Genomic DNA, 17936 nt, shown 5'->3' with positions numbered 1-17936 from the left:
ATGCAGGAATGAGGGGGATGCCACAGGCCTCAACTCTGCCCCTCTTCCTTCCTCCTTCTTCTACCCTATTTTCTTCCCCTTTCCTCTCTCCTCCTCCCCTACAGCTGCTTCACAACATCATAGAATGTTAAAAAAAAAAAAAATAATAATAATAATAAATTTTAAAACAAAAAAACCAAACAAACCAAAACAAAACAAAATCCTTTAATTCACATTCTCGGAGATATTTGAAAAAATATTTTATTTATAAAATAAGAAGATGGTGTTGTTAAAAAAAAATGAAAAACCAAGAATAATGTGAAAAAATAAGTTGCCAAAAGATACCTAAAATGCAATGCCATTTATATAAAATATTAAACATTTAAAACATTGTATGTTGTTTATGGCTACAGACATATGTAGAAATGAATCAACACAAGTGTGGGAATACTACTTAAGTAATTATCTTTGGGGAACCAGGAGGTATAGGAGTAGGGGAGAAGGTTGGAGGTAAATCTAGCTGTATAGTAATTGAAATATTTGACCTTGTTAGAGAAAGAGAGGGAGAGAAATTTGAAGCAGATATAGAAAACAACATTATTATCTGTTAAGTCTGGGTAATTAATATAGTTTAAATCATGGATGCCCATTATATTATTCTGTATGCTTTTGCATATGCTTACAATATTTCTAATTAAAAATTCAAAAATTAAAATTTTGAGTTACAGAGAAATTTTATACAATTGTGTAATAAAGTCATCCAAACAAAAAATAAAAGGAGATGTGGCTTGCTTTTTACCAAGTGATGCAGTGTAAAAAAAAGGAAAATCTATTTGACTTTTTCGACTTAAGGAAATACAATCCTAGCACACTTGCTCTGCAGTAAGCAACATATATATAGTATAATAATATAAATGTTGTTTATTATTTTTCAACTCTTAGAATATATAGAAAAGCACAAAAGACAATTCTGGTTGGTCATTGGAATGGGGGAAAGGATAGGTACAGGTAGGAGGAGGGTGCTAAAGCCGCCTTACAGAGTGGGGAGTCAAATGACATTAAGTTAAAGGATGTTCATGCATTCATTTGTTAATTCATCAGTTAGTTCTCTGGAACACCTTTTATGTAGCAGGCACTATTTTAGTTGGTTGGCAATACCTTGGTGAACAAAAACTTCCTGCTTTTATTGAACTTACATTCTAGAACAAGAGGCACACATTACCAAATGAGGTTTTAAAAGAGTTAAAAATAATATAATGATCATGAATTGGAAAGGGGAAGGAGGAGATATTAGTGTAGGCCTGAATACTAAATCTTCATATTTCATAAGAAGAAATAAGTTCATAATGTTTAAAACAGCATTGTCCAATGATGTAAACGTTCTGTATCTGTGGAAGTCATGGTGGACTTGTTCTGTATATACATCTGTGTTAACCAGTGTGGTAGGCTACATGTGATTGTTGAAAACTTTAAATATGGCTAGTGTGACTGAGGAACTGTGATTTTATTTAGTTTTAGTTAATTTAAATTTAAATTGTGACAGGCTGGTAATTACTGTATTGGACAGCACAGGTTCAAAATGAAGGAATCAAGAGATAGCATAAATATATAGTTTTAGAATTAAACAGAAAACCTATTAATTGTGGTTGGCTGGGGTGGGGAGCAGATTGAAAGGGAGTATTTCATTATGAGGCATCTTATACTGTTTGATTTTCTACTAAATGCATATATTTGGTTGATTACTAAAACTTTTGGAAGACTATATGGAAACCAAATGGGTTTTTGAGAGGGAATAGAAAATTATTTTAAAAATGAGATAAAAGTTATACTTGAAGTTTGAATTCAAGTGAATGATTTGGCAAGAATTGGGGCTCTTAGCTTCAAACGATTCTTGTTAGCAGGAGGTCTTCGTAAAGAGTTTTATTATTTGTCTTGAGGTAAATTGTGGTCAGTGAGGTTAACAGATTCTGGCTAGAAAACCAAAAAGAACAGATTTTGAAATGTGGCATTAGAATTCTAGAGGTATGAGAACTAGTATACACACAAAAATATGGATCTGCATCTCCAATGTGTCCCACCAAAACTGCGGTCAAATATACTCGTATATCATCATTATTAAACCATCACCCAAGCCCAACTGGGATTAATTATGCTCAAACTTATTTTACATTTGAAGATAACAAAGTATTTGTAATTACCTTTTAATTCAATAAATTCTTGTTCATGGGTAGTTTATGCTATGTTCTTCTGATGAGTCACGTAGTTAATTTACCAAGGTGTTTCTAATTTGTATTTGGGGGTCAAGGGAGGATTAGGGGAAATGGGAGCTGTATAGCAATGCTTGTTAAAAAAACAGAAGAGGAATGAGGACCAAACTTTCTAGACATGATACAGATGGAATTGGCTTCAAATTGTTTGTAATATGGTGCTAATTTTAACAATTTGTTTCAAAGATTTCTGAAGAGAGGTAGAGGTTGGGATAAAGAACTGAGAAAGTTTTTCTCAGGAGGCAGTTGGAGTAAAACATTTAAAGTTTGTCAACAGAATACTACTTGTGGAAAGCTGTGTGACTATTCATTTATGAGTGCAAGTAGAGGTAGCTTTATTAAGCTACATTATGGGTTGGGGGGAAATAATTCTTTTTACTGTAATCTAAAAAAATCCATTTCTAGTGTAGATGGTAGCAAGTACCAAGGAGCTAGTAGTAATAATCTGGACATTTGCTCATATATTCGAAATGTAAATGAGCATATTCTGGATTTACTTCACATTATATGAGAAGTATTAAGTTATATCTGCATATTAGTGTGGGCTGATGGTTAAATAAAATTGAGAACTGCTATATTTCAGCTTGTCTGCTTTAGTTGTAATACCTGTATTTATTTGCTATCTGGAGTCAAGAATTCTTTGAGGGGCTAACCTATTCACTAAAAATAAGGTATTCTTGATAATAATAGGCTAATACCTAAAAAGCAAAATTCATATTATTTGAAATGGAATGATGATAGGCCTAAATCCAACCTCATCAAACAAAAACAAAGGAATGTATTGGGGGTGAGGTAAGCCAACTCTGTTATACAGGTTTCACATGACTTTTCTTTTAAAAAGTGCATGGAATGCATTCAAAACAAATAATGTTTTGTTAGATGAGAAGACCAAAAGGAAAATCCTAGAGAAAGGAGGATAGATGATCTTTCTTTAATGTCAAAACTGACATAAACACATTCCCCTTCCCCTACCCTTTTGCTTAAGATAATTTTCCCAACAAGACGCAGATTGCTTCAGTCTTTGCCTATCACCCTTTGAAGTATTTTCCTTATTATTAGGAGAGGGGGGCAGAATTTCTTTTGAGGATTTCTATAGCAGTGAATAGTTCCTCCTTTAAATACTTTCACATGATGAGGGAATTCTGTTTTCAAAGCACTGTCGTCGCTGTGGCTTCTCTACCAAGACAATTTATTTCTGGGGTGAAGGTCCTTCTTAGTTTGATTGTCATTAAGGACTCATTACCTTTTCTGATGGACTTTCTTTCTAAAGAGTTCAGTTTTTCTGAGAGATCTAACAAAGAAATTCAGCATTCTCCTATGTTAACCTTATGGGTGAAGTTAGCCATGATTCTCTTTTGAAATTTGTTTTGTCACACGGGGTTATAGTCTTCAACATGGTTTCTCTCCATTAATCAAGATAGGGTGACATATCTAATTTTGAAAACTGAATTTCTTCTGCAGTGCAAAGGGACACTTTAAGTTTTGGGGAGTTTTGAAATGTCTTTATTGATTTTTAATTTTTTTAGTTGTCTCTTCCAATGTTTATGTAATGTCATGGCAAACAACAAACTATGAAAGTGTCAACAGTTTCCCAGAAACATTGAAATCTTTTGAGAACCTCCACCCCATTTTACCTCACCTCATCCTGCTCTATTCTTGAATATAGTCTTCTGGAAATTCTGTAAATATTTAATTCTGGTAGAAATGTATAGTTGTATGATTCAACAGCTCATTTGAAAGCAGCCCTCCACTCCCTGCCAAATCTTTAGCAGGCGATGATTCACAATTCTCAGGAAAGAATTAGAATTAAGAAACTTCAAATATAATTGACAATTTTCTCAATGTTACTACCTAAGGTTAAGTTTCTAAGTCTTTTGATTGTTTTAGATAAATGAACTTAAAAAATTATATATGTCTCAAAGTAGATTACATCATTTACATTATTACTCTTGGACATTCCTTTTGAACAGTTTGGTCTTTGTATTAGCCCGTTTCTGTTGCTTACAACAAAATACTTGAAACTAGGTGATTTATAACGAAAACAAAATTTATTGCTCACAATTTCTGAGGCTGGGAGGTCCAAAGTCCAGGGAACACATCTGATGAGAGGCTTGGTGGTGGTGACAGTGACAGCAGAGTATCACATTGTGAAAATGGTGGAGCAGAGAGAGACTAACCTCCTCATTCACTCTCCTTTTAAAGCCCTCCTAACCACGCCCATAACCACCATTTTTAATCCATTTTCTATTGCATGGTTCCACAATCTAATCACCTCTTCAAGGCCCCACCTTTCAATTACCATAATAGAATTTCCCACCCTCAACAGTTACAGTGGGAATGAAGCTTCTAATATATGGACTTTGGAGAACACAATTCAATCAACCCACAGTAGTCATTAGAAGGTAAGAGAATCATTATTGTTCAGGATACATTCATTGTCTGCTTCCGGCCAGAGGCCCCTAAATGCAACAATGCAACTCTCAACTAACCCAGACAGGACAGCCAACGTGTTTCCTAAAACCTGCAACCTCCTTCCTGCTAGAGTGTTCAAATGAAAGGCCTCTACTCTTATTGAGGAAGAAAGTGGAACATAAGAGAGTCCTAATGTCAAAATACCCAGAATCTAGGTTTGACTCTGCTACTTATTGCCTGTTTAACCTTGGCAGGTAACATATCCTTCTGCTTTTTCCCCCCAAAACCCTGTAAATAAGTGATCTAGATGATCTTCATGTTTCTACCATCCTAAATATGTAATAAGGCTACTTTTCCACCTGCATAGGCTCAATTACAGAATTATAGTGATTGAGCCAAGTTGGATACTACAGTCAGAAATTAACATTGATATTTCTTATCTAGTATATAAAAAAAGGAGTATGATTATATTTTTTCTCTTTCCTGTAGGACTCTGATGAGTTGTAATTATTCATCCCACTTGCTTATTTAAGACTAACTGTAAACCAGTTTAATAAACACATTTGAACTGTGTCTTTGTGCTGGATACCATAGGCAGTGAGAATGAATACTCAGCGATTTTAGACTGTGGCTTCAAGATGCTTACCACCTAGTCAGGGAGGAAAGCATGAAAACAAATAAATAACAAATGCAGTGTGATAAACAGAGCAAGATAAGTATATATAAGATGCAGAGGTAGCATAGAAAAAAATATATACACACACATATATATTTCTCCATACTTATTTGGAAATAGAAATAGGAAAATGTGTGTGTGTTGGAAGGAAGGTAGCTTTATGGTAAATTTTAAAAGAACAACAAAAATCCTCCTAAATCTCTTTACCTGTTTACTACTGAACCAAGTATGTCCTCTCATAATATTAGTTGCCTTAAACTGCAGTCAAATGAGTTATGCCATCGAAGGTTAAAAATAAAATACAGAATGTTTTCTCTTTTCATGGATAAATGACTTTATTTTTCAATGCCCTCAAATATCTCCATTAAACCTGTCTTTACTAGCAGTTGACATTTCTGTCATTTAACAAAGAAGAACAGCTAAATGTGTCAAGTAATCATTGTAAACTAAATACTACAGCCTAGAATATATTTATCTTTAGAATTTAGAAAATATGGAGGGATGAGTTTTTTTAAGAATGCTAGTGTGTCTCAGCATAATTAATTTCTGTGAAATTTTATAGTCTAGAAGGTTAAGGTTTTCCTGATGATTTGCAGCAATCTTTAGCTTAAATCAAAGAATTGGAAAGTGTTTAAACTCCTGGTGTTAAATCTAGCACTGGCTATGAAAGCTACACTCTTACTTGGGGGATGAAGGAGCTTGGGGAAGTTTCTTATAAAAACTCGGCCTGCAGTAATTTGTTTTGTCTGAAACTGGAAATCATATTGTTGAAGCTTGCATTCTGTTTTCTTTCAATAGGTGTATTAATACAAAGCACAGTGTTTTGAAAGGGCTTCCTCCTTTCTGCAGGAATAAATTTGGCTTGTGAAAAAGAATAAAAATCACACCAGCGATTCAGCAACATCACATCTATTTCATCATTTGGGGGATGCAGGCTTCAGTTTAGAAACTCCAGACATATTTTCATATGTAGAAACATACCCCTAAGTATTAAATATAAAACTTGACTGTACACTCAAAACAGTTGTACAATCATATAGTCTAGAAGGTTACCATTGAGTGTCTTAAAATGTGCATATATTTTAAAAATCATTAGAATAAATTGAAAGCTGGAATGAGATACTCTTTGAGAGAAGGTGCTATCTAGAGATGCCTGAGGAATGCTGCTGTATGAATTTCTCCTATGAAGTGAACAAACCTCTTGCCCATAAAACAGATAGAAGCTATGATTTCCAGATACCTCCATCCCAGGAAATTAGATTAAGATGGAGACAACAGGATATTCATTTTTTATTTTAATCATTTAAACTAAGTTCTGAAAAAGCATGCTTTCTAAAGAGGCATGGAAATGTTGAAAAGTTAACAACCAGACTAATTGATTGTGTTTTGGAAAACATTGTAATGGAAGATTTAAAGTGCTTCAGGGCCATGCCCAGTGACTCTGAAGACAAGAGAAAAAGTGGTGAGAGAGAGAGCTTTCTAAGTTTGGGGATGCCCTAGAAAACTACTGGATGGTCTAAGAATGTCTCATGAAACACAAAACCCTAATGCAACTATAATGTGGATGTGAGGAAAGGGTTATTCTTTTAAAAAATTGTACTCTTGCAAAATATATTATCCTTCAGCTTTTGACCTTTTTTGTTTTTTCAGGTTGAAAAGTTATGCATATAGTAAGGATTTACATTATTTGCTTAGTATTTCTTTAAAACTGCATTCTAACTCAAGGCTATGTATCTCTCCTCTGTTCTGGTTCCTGTGCCTGCTCTGCCCCAGGTTGGCCTTCATTCCATGATGTGATCAGTTCTGAGGCAATCACATTTACAGATGACTTTTCCTACGGGATGCACAGGGTGGAAACAAGCTGCTCTCAGGTCAGTTAACCCCACCTGAAAACCCAATATGCGGCTCACTTTGCATTGCAAAGCCTTTCAAGACTCCTGATTATGCTAAATATAGCCACTAAGTCCAAGTGACTGGTCAGAAGAGGAACAGACAAGCACAGTGAAGTCTAGATAAAAGTCTGAATGGTATCTCAGTCTTCAGGTGTTTAGTAAGTTTAATGATATATAAGTCTTTGGCTTCAGCACTATTAAATAAAATCATTTATAGAAAAAAAATCTTTAATTGACTCCTTATAGTGGGGAGTGCGCTATTGTTGGGGCATATGAAGATTTCATTGTGTGATCTTACACAGCCTGGTGTTTTGATAATCCCCCTCTCCTTTCAATTCTGTGCACCCACTATTCAGTCATAATGCCTCTAACTCTAATGGCAGTGATGTAAACACCATCAATGAAAACTCCAGGCTTTTCTTTGGTGGGTATGAGGAGGGAGGTTAAAGAGAGGCTGTAGGTGGTGGTGGGCTATATGAGGACAGAGTGAGAATGTGAGTTGAGGTCGTTCCTCCTCTGCTTCTCCTAGTATACCTCATTTCCAAGGATGTTCTAATTAGTTCTGCCCATTCTGCTCTAACGAAATTAATGCTGGCTCTGAGGAAGAAAATGAGCATGTGTTGAGGAGGAGGAAAAAATAGTTAATCTGTCAACCTCAATCAAGAGACTTGAACTTGTGGGTATCTTGTGCTTAAACCCAGAGACATAGCTAGAACCTCCTTGTACACAGAATAAGAGCAACTACGTATTCTGTAGTAGGTAGTCCTGTTCTAATCTGCTTTAATTAAGTTAAATGTAGAGTCTGAGTACTATGGCATCGAAATTCATTGATACTACAGAGTATTTTGTTGAGGGGTGTCTATTGCGCATATAAGGTAAAGGGGCACAATCAAGCAGCTGTAATAGCAAAGTGATTGTCATATGGGCCACCCTCAGCATTCTTCTGCCTGCCCTTTTTCCATTTTTCTTTAACCCTCTTCATCACGCACAAGATTTTTAGGGAGTAGGTGGCATATTTACTACCAAGTAAGGAGAAAGATTGGTTTGAACATAAGCCTCTGATGAATTTTTCTTTTCTTTTCTTTTTTTTTTAAATAAGGCTGTCAAGTTTACTGTCATCTAGGTGTGAGAATGACTCTCTCCCTTGACAAGCAGACTTCATATTTTATCAAGTCACATTTTCAGTTCACTCTTGTTTCTTAGAAATGAGTCTCTGGGCATGATAGTGGAACTTTCTGATGCTGGGTTTCACCATTCGAGATTTTAATTTAATTGGACTGGGTGCAGTTTGAACAGCAGCATTTTTAAAAGCTGTCCTGATTAATGCTCACAATAACCTTATGAAGTAGGTACTATTCTTCTCCCTTATTTTACATTTGAGGAAACTGAGGCACAAAGAGGACAATTAAACTTGGGTAAATTTATGTGGATTTTAGTGGCAGAACTGAGACTTGAATTTGGGTCATCTTGCTCCAGAGCTCCTTATGGTGCTTGGGTAGGTAGGTAGACAGACAGACGGACAGACTGGAGTCATATTAAAATTTTTAAAAATCCCATGATACCCCAGCAGTTGGTTTAATGCAATTCAGTTTTCAATTCAATCAAATTTAAATTGACAATTTTATAATTATCACAAAAAGAAATTAAGACTATCTACGCAAGAATCTAAAGTATTTGACAAGAAGGTAACTATTGGTAGGATGGTACACAGTAATTTATAATTAAGAGACATAGTACTTATCTCTATTAAGGCTAGTATTTTTTTTTTTTCTTTTTTAAGCTGCCTTAAAGGCTACTATATGACTGCTACTCTCCTTTTCACTTATCATCCATTTTCAAACATTGAGTCCTATGAAAACTAAATTTAAAAGGCACAGAAAAAGTGAGGCATAAAGTGAGACATTAGATACCAACTTTTCTTAAAGCCCAACTCTCTGATTTCTCTGTGACTAATTCTTATAATTAACAGTTGGAATAAACTTCCTCCTTTCTTTATGCCAGCCAGAGAGATAACATCAGAACTCAAGTAAAGATCATTATGAAAGTGCCCTACAGTGACCAAAGAGAAATGAAACCCATAAATGATGCCAAAATTAGACAATATTCATAAAAGATGTCAAGCTAAACCAAGCATAGCTCTTGGCCCTTTGGACAAGGTGACTAACTATTACCACTCTTTGGGTCTTTTGCTAACAGTTGTGTGAAGAACTAACACCGACCTGTTCCATTTTGGCTTCTTTTCCCACCACCTTCACTTCTCATATTTAGAAACCCTTTGACCCTTTCTTAAATAAACATCTTAAATTTAAAGAGAAGAGGGAGAGAAATTTGTTCCACTAAGACATGGATTAAAATACATGCTTTGCAAAGTAAGTTCTGTGTAGGAGATAATCAGGTTCCACAGTGATACATATGCTGGACTGTTCTACCATGTAGCCAGAGCGGGGGATGTCTGCCACTTAAGTATGACACTAGCACACTAAATTAAAGTGTGCTGGGTATCTTTCATTTCAGTTTCTTTGTCATTTCATTTGTGTATTTTACATATATGCTTATTTTCCTTTTGTTTTATAATTTTCTTTAGTTTTTTCTTTTCCTTTTTATCAGGCATCCTTTTTACCTTGACTTCAACAAAAATAACTGATTTAGTGGATGCCATACTAGAGCAATCACTTGTGCTTTACTCCCTAATATCTCATTCTTATCACTATTTTTCATTATCAGTTTATCTTCTTTACCTTATATTTTTTCAGTTTATGTAGTCTCTTCTCACAATTTCTCCCTTCTTTTTTTTTTTTAGGATTGCTTGTTTTTAATGGTGAGATGTTCTGGGAAACCTTTCTAGTTTGCTTTTCCTCTTTCTAAAATTTTTGTATTTTGAATTCACATGGCTTGTCTTTCTTTTCTCTGGACTGAATTATATCAATGTGGTTTGTGTTACGAAGAATCTATTAGATACATTTATTATCTCGTAGACATTTTCAGTTGGATATATTATGTGGAGTACTTCTTTCCTTGTGGTAAAGATGGAATATCTAAATATGAAGACCCTTTTACTGCCCAGTTCTGCAAATAAACTGAGCTTCCATGAACAAAACCAATAGACTCAACCCGCTTGCCTGGCAATATGGCAATATTTCACTAGTCTATTGGTCCCTAATTCTTGCTTTAGTAATTAGGATTCTTTTTTTTTTTCCCCCCCTTTTAATTGTGGTGGGTATCAGACCATGAATGCAATGAATTGGGCCTCATATTTGTGTAGAAATTGTAATCTACTCCCTCTACATGGTACACTGTAGTTTTTCCATGTGTCCAGTGACTTCTCAGGTAATAATGTTTTTAGTAAAGTTTTATTGAGAGAGTTAAGATCAGTTCAGTCTTCTTGCCACTTTCCTGAGAAGTGTTGTAGTCAGTTTCTTCTAAAAGAATTGTTGTATAAGAAACCAGCATGCTGCCTGGTCTTTGAGTTGTAACACAGAAAATAAGCAAGGGTGGTACCCTCATTATGGTTGCTGCTTGTGGATGAAATAGGTTACCCTGCTGCATTCTGGTTTTTGTGGCAATCTTATTTGCTTTCTTTCACTATTCTACCTACTGAATTGAGTAATTACATTCCAAGTATCTATTCCAAAGAAGACTTAACTTAAATTTGCCTGCTCTGGTGGGCACATGTATCTTCCCTCTGGCTGCAGCCATTCCCTAACAATTTTCAGTTATAAAGAATTTTTCCTTAATTTTATTTAATTTATATTTCAGCTAGTGATAAAATATATTGCTTCTATTCCAGTTTAGCTGACTACTGTGAATAATTGTTTGACGGCTTTTCCTTAATCCTCCAACCCCAGCCCATTAAGCAACACTTTGTCAGGAGTTTAAATTCAGGAATTATGGTTTTAAGGAATTATGTTAAATTTGATGTTCAATTACTTTTTTTAAGGGGGGTCCTTTCTCTTGGTTCTCTGCAGGTTCTTTAGTTGCCAACTTTTCTGAATGGGAGGCTTAGGTGATAAAGGATTCCTGTGGGAATTTAAAATTTTTCTTTTAAACAATTACCTCATACTTCTTCAAAAGGAGGACTAGAATATTCAGGTATAGTTTGCATTTACTTATAAAATACATTATCATTAAAAACAACTTTCAAAATGCACACCAAAGATTCTATTCTGAAATAAATCATTAACAGCAGATTTCAGAGATTTCTTCTTTGGGAAATCAGTTTGTTTCAGTTATAACCAGGTGTGCTGAGAGATCCCAACACAGTGCCAGTTGGCTTGGGCCAGGCAGGCAGAGCTCGCAGGCAGCTAAAGAAACAATGCATCACTGACAACTTCCACTCATCATCCCAGCTTTCAGCCAGGCCTAGAAGCTAGAAAGAATGGGCTCCACGTGTGTTCCCGTCAGGGAGGAGCCTTCAGGGCCTATGCACTTTTAAGAGAAACTGAGTAAAAGTCATTTATGGGAGATGAGGCATACCTGAGAGGAAGCACTAAGCACTGTGGGGTTAGTCTTCACTCAAAAATGGCCTTGCTGTTTTGCAGGCAGTGAGGTGGCATGCTTGTGGTGGCCCCGATATAAATGAATACCTTTCTGTTTTGAAATGTTGCATCTTCCAGAACACCTTGTGGCAAGCATAATGAAATCCATCACTATCATTTTTAGGGGACTCACACCTTTTCAGAGGCTTTCCCCACACTATCCCAAACCCATATATTTGTTTCCAAATGATTTTTGTTGCCTTTTCCTAACTACAGTTCTCTTCCTCTTCTCCCATTTTATTTTGCCTGGATTAGAGACACATCTAGAATCTGTGTTTTCCTTTCTGTTTAACCAGAAGACTAGTTCCAGATTAGCAAATGAAACTACAGATTGAAAACCAACTCAGTTCAACAGATTAAATTCCTGTAATCTGGATTTTTAAAAAAATTATTTGGGGAAATGAAGACTGTATAACTTAATCCCAAATGCTTCAGGTATATCCTTATTATGCTCTATTTTTGGAGTAATGTTGGTAGAACAGTTTTCTAAATATGCCCAAGTGATTAATAAGGGTAATATTTATTTTGCCCAGATAGTTCTCTCATACACACACACACACACACACACACACACACACTCACACACACACACACACACACACACACACACACACACACACACTCCTATCTAAGGCTTTTATGTGCAAACTTCACTTCTCAGATGCCAAGTGATTAACCTGCCAGGGCAGCATGTGAGATCAATAATTGTGCACACACCCTGGTCACCGAGGGCACAAGTTTCTGTTAGCCTGCATCCTGTTTTGGCAGGCAGAAATGGGCATTTTCCTGTGTCTATTGGGTAAACATGTGTGTTTTTACTGGTGCATCTTAGCTGCTGATGCCTGAAAATTTGGCCTTGGTTGTTTATAGAAAGGAAAAGCAATCTGAGCTGTCAGCCTTGATATTACCTAAACCTGCATAGAATGTGGTAAAATAATGCAAGATTTGTTTTTTTAGGCCTGTTTCATATTTTCCAGGCAATAGATCAAATCAGTTCAGGGTTCATTTTTAGTTCTTTAATAAGCTCTCACAGTATGTTGGCAGTAAAATAAGAATGCACTTTTAACACGGAAGTGCCATATAGTCAAAGTTGCTATTTGTGCTATTTATTAATAACTAGGGAATCCTTGAGAATTGAATTTAACACTTTCAACTGGGAAACTGAGATTCTAGTTCTACCCATTGTAATGAGCACCCTCCCTCATTTCTCTCTTCATCTCTATTTGATATCTTAGCCCCAGCTCCTTGTCAATTCATACTCTCTTTCCCTCTGAAATTTGTTTCATATATAGAACCAGTACAGTGTGAAGAATTAATTAATAATTCATCTGTATGCTTTTTCTATCATGTTCTTACCTAAATCTTGACTTTTCCCTCTCCTTGAAATGCTCTCCCCTAGATATTTACTTCCTTCAGGTCCTTATTCCAAAGTCACCCCAGGGGAGCCTCCCCTGACCACCCTACTTAAAATGTCAACTCCCAACCCTGACATTTCATATCACCTCCTCCCAGTTTTTTTCCTCTTTAGCACTGATTTCTATCTACCATGCTTTATGGTTCACTTGTTTTCCTGGGTATTGTCTGTCTCTTCCACTAGAATGTAAGCTCTATGAGGCCAGGGATGTGGCCTGTATCTCCAGATCTAGGATAGTGCCTGTCATATAGCAGGCACTCCATAAATATCTGTCAAATGAATAAATAGAAGCCATTTACCCTAGGCTTTGGTTTCCATGTTACATGATGAATGAAGTGTTTTCATAGCCTGTTTGAATGTGGTACACTGTCTCCATCTCCTTCACCCCTGTCCCTGTTGAGAAAGGGTGGGTGATAGGTAAGTGTGACATATGCTGGGTATCTCCTGGAGCCACACCCACCATTGAAGCAGGGAGTGCAGGGCTTTATTCAGTCAGGCAGCCTTTTTGGAGAAACTTTCTCTGGGCTTGATTTCTCTTAAGCACCATCATAACCAACCATTCCTCCTTCTGCTTCTTTCTGAACTTTAGGACTCTTCTCCTCCAGCTTTTTGGATACTCAGTAGCATTGATTTTAGCTAAACAACTTATCCCTTCTCCACATATGATAGCTCATGTGGGTAAAGAAGCCATCATGACACTCCACCTATTAGAAGCCAGGAGAAAAGGATTGTGTGGGCTAGAGATGTTTCCATTTGCTACACTCGCAGCCCTGGTGACCGTGACATAAATTGAGCCTTGCCATTGCTCCGCTGGGTTCCAAGAACATCCAATGCTTGTCTGATGTTAAGTTTTACTGCCCATGAAAGCAAACATCACCTCCGTCATGGCCAGTTAAACAGTATCTTTTACAGTGGACTTCTGCATATCTGAAACCCACCCATCCAAAACCAAAAGTAATACTGAGGGGAGAGATTTTATTCTGCCATGTTTCTTACAAGGGGAGATCAAGGGTCAACTCAATTCATAAAATTATTGCAGTCATTTTTCAGCTGGCTGAGAGACTTCACAGATCAAAAAATAAAGTGGATCCTAAATGATTTCTGATATGCATAATTCTAGTGTTTTTTATCCTCTGCATGTGGCGTAAGGCCTGCCAGAAACCATCTTTGCAGCTATTGACAGGCGGATTAGAAATCATCCATGATGGTTTCCCTCATTTCTCTACAGGCTGGTCATCCATTTAAACTGCTTAATGTGAGTTCCTCTCAAGGCCTGGTTTGTCCACACTTTCCCTTACATTTTGTTCTTCTCTTTCAGTGTGGTGCTCACCTTGGGCACATTTTTGATGACGGACCTCGTCCAACTGGTAAAAGATACTGCATAAATTCTGCTTCCTTGTCTTTCACACCTGCAGATAGCAGCGGCACTGAAGAAGGTAGCGGGGTCGGCAACCCAGCCCAGGCAGACAGAGCGGAGCTGTAGAGTAATGGAGAGTGAAGGAAACAAAGTGTACTTAGTGCACAGCTTATTAAAAAAATTAAAATTGTCTATCTTAATAGATATATTTTTTCAAAAACTATAAGAGCAGTTTTGTGCTATTGATGTTTTTCTTCTTTTGCTTAAACAGAGGCTCTGGCCATCAATGTATTTTGCCATTGACTTGCTCCAGAACTCTTTATAGCTTTAGCAAATGGAGATAGCTTTGTGAAACTCCTTCACAAGCCCTTATGTACCCTTTGGCATTATTTTCTTTGAGCACATAACTTCTTTTGTGGTTTCTACCCACTTGCTTGGTCTTCAAACATGAAAATAGAGATTTCTATGCAATCTAGACACCAGGGCTTGGAATTGCAGAGCATCGAGACCTGGTAGACATATGGCCTTAAGGCAACTGTACCTACAGTAAAGGTGGAGTGATATCTTATGAGACTTCTCAGCTTGATGGAAAGTTTGAGCTAAGGTCGTTTTTTCTCACTAAAAGGGTGTGAAGGTCTAAAATCTTTCCTTATGTTAAATTGTTGCCAGATCTGAGGGAGCACACCAAGTGTTGTGGCAGAGAAGTAAACATTACCTCATGATTAGGCCTTTATTTTACTTTATTTTATTTTCCATTGAAAACAGTGGAAAGTAAGACAACTGTAAAATGTTGATCCCCATTTTGTCCAAAGTTCACAAAAAAGATATAAGTCCTTCTCTCCACACCTAACACCATCTGCAGCTGGATGGGAATTTTGGTAAAGTTCGTTGTGTAAAATAAAATATTGTGGACACCACACTTCATCAAAGCAGTGGAAATGAGAGCGCAAAGAAGACCAAGGATGAAGTCTCCGGTACTAAAAACTCCAGTGCTGGGCAGAAAAGCTGATGGGATACTACAAGTAACAGAATCTGAAGCAGGGGACCTTGTGCACAAAGCATCACATGACCTCTGGAAAGATGTTGGGGATAAAAATACAAATAGCTGGGAGCTCAAGTTCCACACCTGACTAATCTGCTGTGTGACAAGGGACAAGCCATTTAGCCTCTCTGTGCCTATTTCTTCATGTATAAACTGGGACTCATAATATTTGTAAAATGTATTGACACTCAGGGCAAAATTACTATATTGCTATATAATTAAGATCAGTGTTGTAAAACTAAACTGATCTGGTTCTTATTGCCTCAAAGGCTGAAGCCCAGGTATTTGAAATGGAAAGAAGCAGAGAAGAGTTCAACTTAGCTGATTGGTATGGAAACAGTTGGGCCAAGAGCCAGAAATTTTCCTTTGTAGCAATGTGGCTGGTTTTACTTTGAGAAGCTGTGCTCAGTTGCTTTATAACATTTAGTCTGGTGGAGTGGATGTCATTTTGCGCAATAATGTTTCACAAGTATGAGCAATAGTGATATAAGATGATATTGCTGTAGCCAGGTGTGAAGGTACTGTGTGTGACTCATGTATATTGTGTTTGTAACTTTGAATGGTAATCCTGAAATGTGGTTTAAAAAAATATTATTTTGTTAAATCTTTGAAAACTTATTAATACTGACGTCTTTTCTTGTAAGCACCAAGACAAAAATAAGAGGACACTTGACAACTTTAAAGAAACAATGAGAAATTAGAACGGAACTTTGACAAATCAAAATGTCAGTGTGCCATGTCTACATTCTTATGTGTCTCTACAGGCACCTCCAGTGAGGCCCTGACATCCTGGCAACTTTTCATTGTCATGTATGCTGCAACTTTACAATTTGAGATAGTCACACTCTTATCTGGATGCTCAGATAAGAAGTTCTCTGAGCATCCAGATTTATCCTAGGCCCTGGGGTCACTCTGGAATTTACAGGCTTCACCCCCCTCAGAAATAAGGTGTAAAACTGAAAACCAGAAAGGCCATCAGCATCCAGACCATCCCAGAAGTCTTTTCCAACCTCACAGAGGGAACCCCAACATTTCCCAGTGATCCAAGGATCCCACTTGGGGGTGGCTAAAGAAATGGGTCTCTCAGGGCATTGTCACAGCCGACAGTCCATCCTTCAGAGGCACATGCAGCACTTCACAACTGCTCCAGCTATGTGTGTTGGCCTCCTCCAGGGTCCATTGGATATGAGCCACAGCGTTGGGGTAGATGAGGAAGATAAATGAAGCGCTTCTCTACCCAGACACACTGGATTGTCCTTGTTCCTTCATTTTTATTGTAAGATTTAACATTTCCCTCTGAAAATCCTCCTTTTCTAATCCTTAGTCTTTGTTTTAAGGAAAGCTACTTTTTCTTCTACCACATTTCCCAGCACCAACTTTAAGAAAAGTGCAACATCCATGAAAAAAAAAAAAGTGGGGTATATGCATGTGGTTTAATTCCAAATTGCTTTTGGGTTTAAGTGGTATCAAATTTCAGTATATTTCTGTCTTATGTTAAAGAAATATATTACTAAAACGTCAGTGAGCAATAATGTCAGCTGTCGAGCACTAGATTTATTTTTGCAGGATATGGAGTGCAATGAACTGAGTCAATATGGTGAGGTGTATGTGATCTGTGGAGTTACGCCATTTAACATAGGAAATGCACGGGACTTTCCCTCTCTGCACTCCAGCTCTTATTGTAGAATCAGAAGACGCAGGATTCTGCTGGCGTGCACACAGTGTGTCTGTCCATAAAGTCATGTGGAATGGACCTGAAGAAAGCAGCAGTGTCTGCTGTATTAGGGAACATTTCTATGTGTCTAAACTTTTCACTTCTGAGATGCATTTAAATTCTTAGTGAAAACGATGTAGCAATTTGAAAACCTCTCCACATTAATTGTGTTCAAAATGTCTTGCTTTAAATACAACAAATGACGAAGGGGATTATTGTTTGTTTTGAAGGTCAAATATTATTTTTACCTTAGATAGCTTTGTAATAATTTTTCTCCAGACAGTTCAAAACTTTTGAAAAATGACGTGAAACTTTCATTAAAAACTCTGTTCCTATGTTTATTGTATACAGAAATTATGCAATAAAATTTCTTTATAAAAATGTTTTCTTCTCTGATTCCTAAAGACTCCTCTTATTTTTAGCACAGATACATAATTGTCCACTGGAGTTTGCAGTGCACTGCTCTGTTTACATCTTTGCTCGCTGGCATGTCTGTAATTTGTACAGAGGGCCTTTTACTGATGGAGCCTTTGGAAGTTGGGGCTCTGACTGTAGGGTCAAGTCCAACTCTCTATACCTGAGGCCCAGGGAAAGACCTTCAGGGATCCAAAAGGTTGGAGGAAAGGGAAACATTTGTAGAATTATTCA

The 17936-nt window shown here is 36.9% G+C and overlaps 1 protein-coding gene across 2 annotated transcripts in view; it reads left to right on the top strand.

The window, feature by feature from the left end:
• The window catches only part of MSRB3 (methionine sulfoxide reductase B3), a 198488-nt gene extending 180870 nt beyond the window's left edge, over positions 1–17618 (top strand). The window contains exons 6-7 of one of the 2 annotated variants that reach the window (XM_063075719.1): positions 7108–7205; positions 14591–17618. In XM_063075719.1, coding sequence (XP_062931789.1) covers positions 7108–7205; positions 14591–14758 — 266 coding nt within the window. In that variant the 3' untranslated portion in view covers positions 14759–17618. Of the gene's footprint in view, positions 1–7107; positions 7206–14493 lie in introns of both variants that reach the window. The other variant, XM_063075720.1, reaches the window with a different exon arrangement.
• The last annotated feature ends 318 nt before the right edge of the window (positions 17619–17936 follow it).

The sequence above is a fragment of the Cynocephalus volans genome, chromosome 12, assembly GCF_027409185.1.
Source record: "Cynocephalus volans isolate mCynVol1 chromosome 12, mCynVol1.pri, whole genome shotgun sequence".
Taxonomy (NCBI): Eukaryota; Metazoa; Chordata; class Mammalia; order Dermoptera; family Cynocephalidae; genus Cynocephalus; species Cynocephalus volans.
The sequence above is the reverse complement of the archived record's forward strand: the minus strand, read 5'-3'. Positions and strand labels throughout refer to the sequence as shown.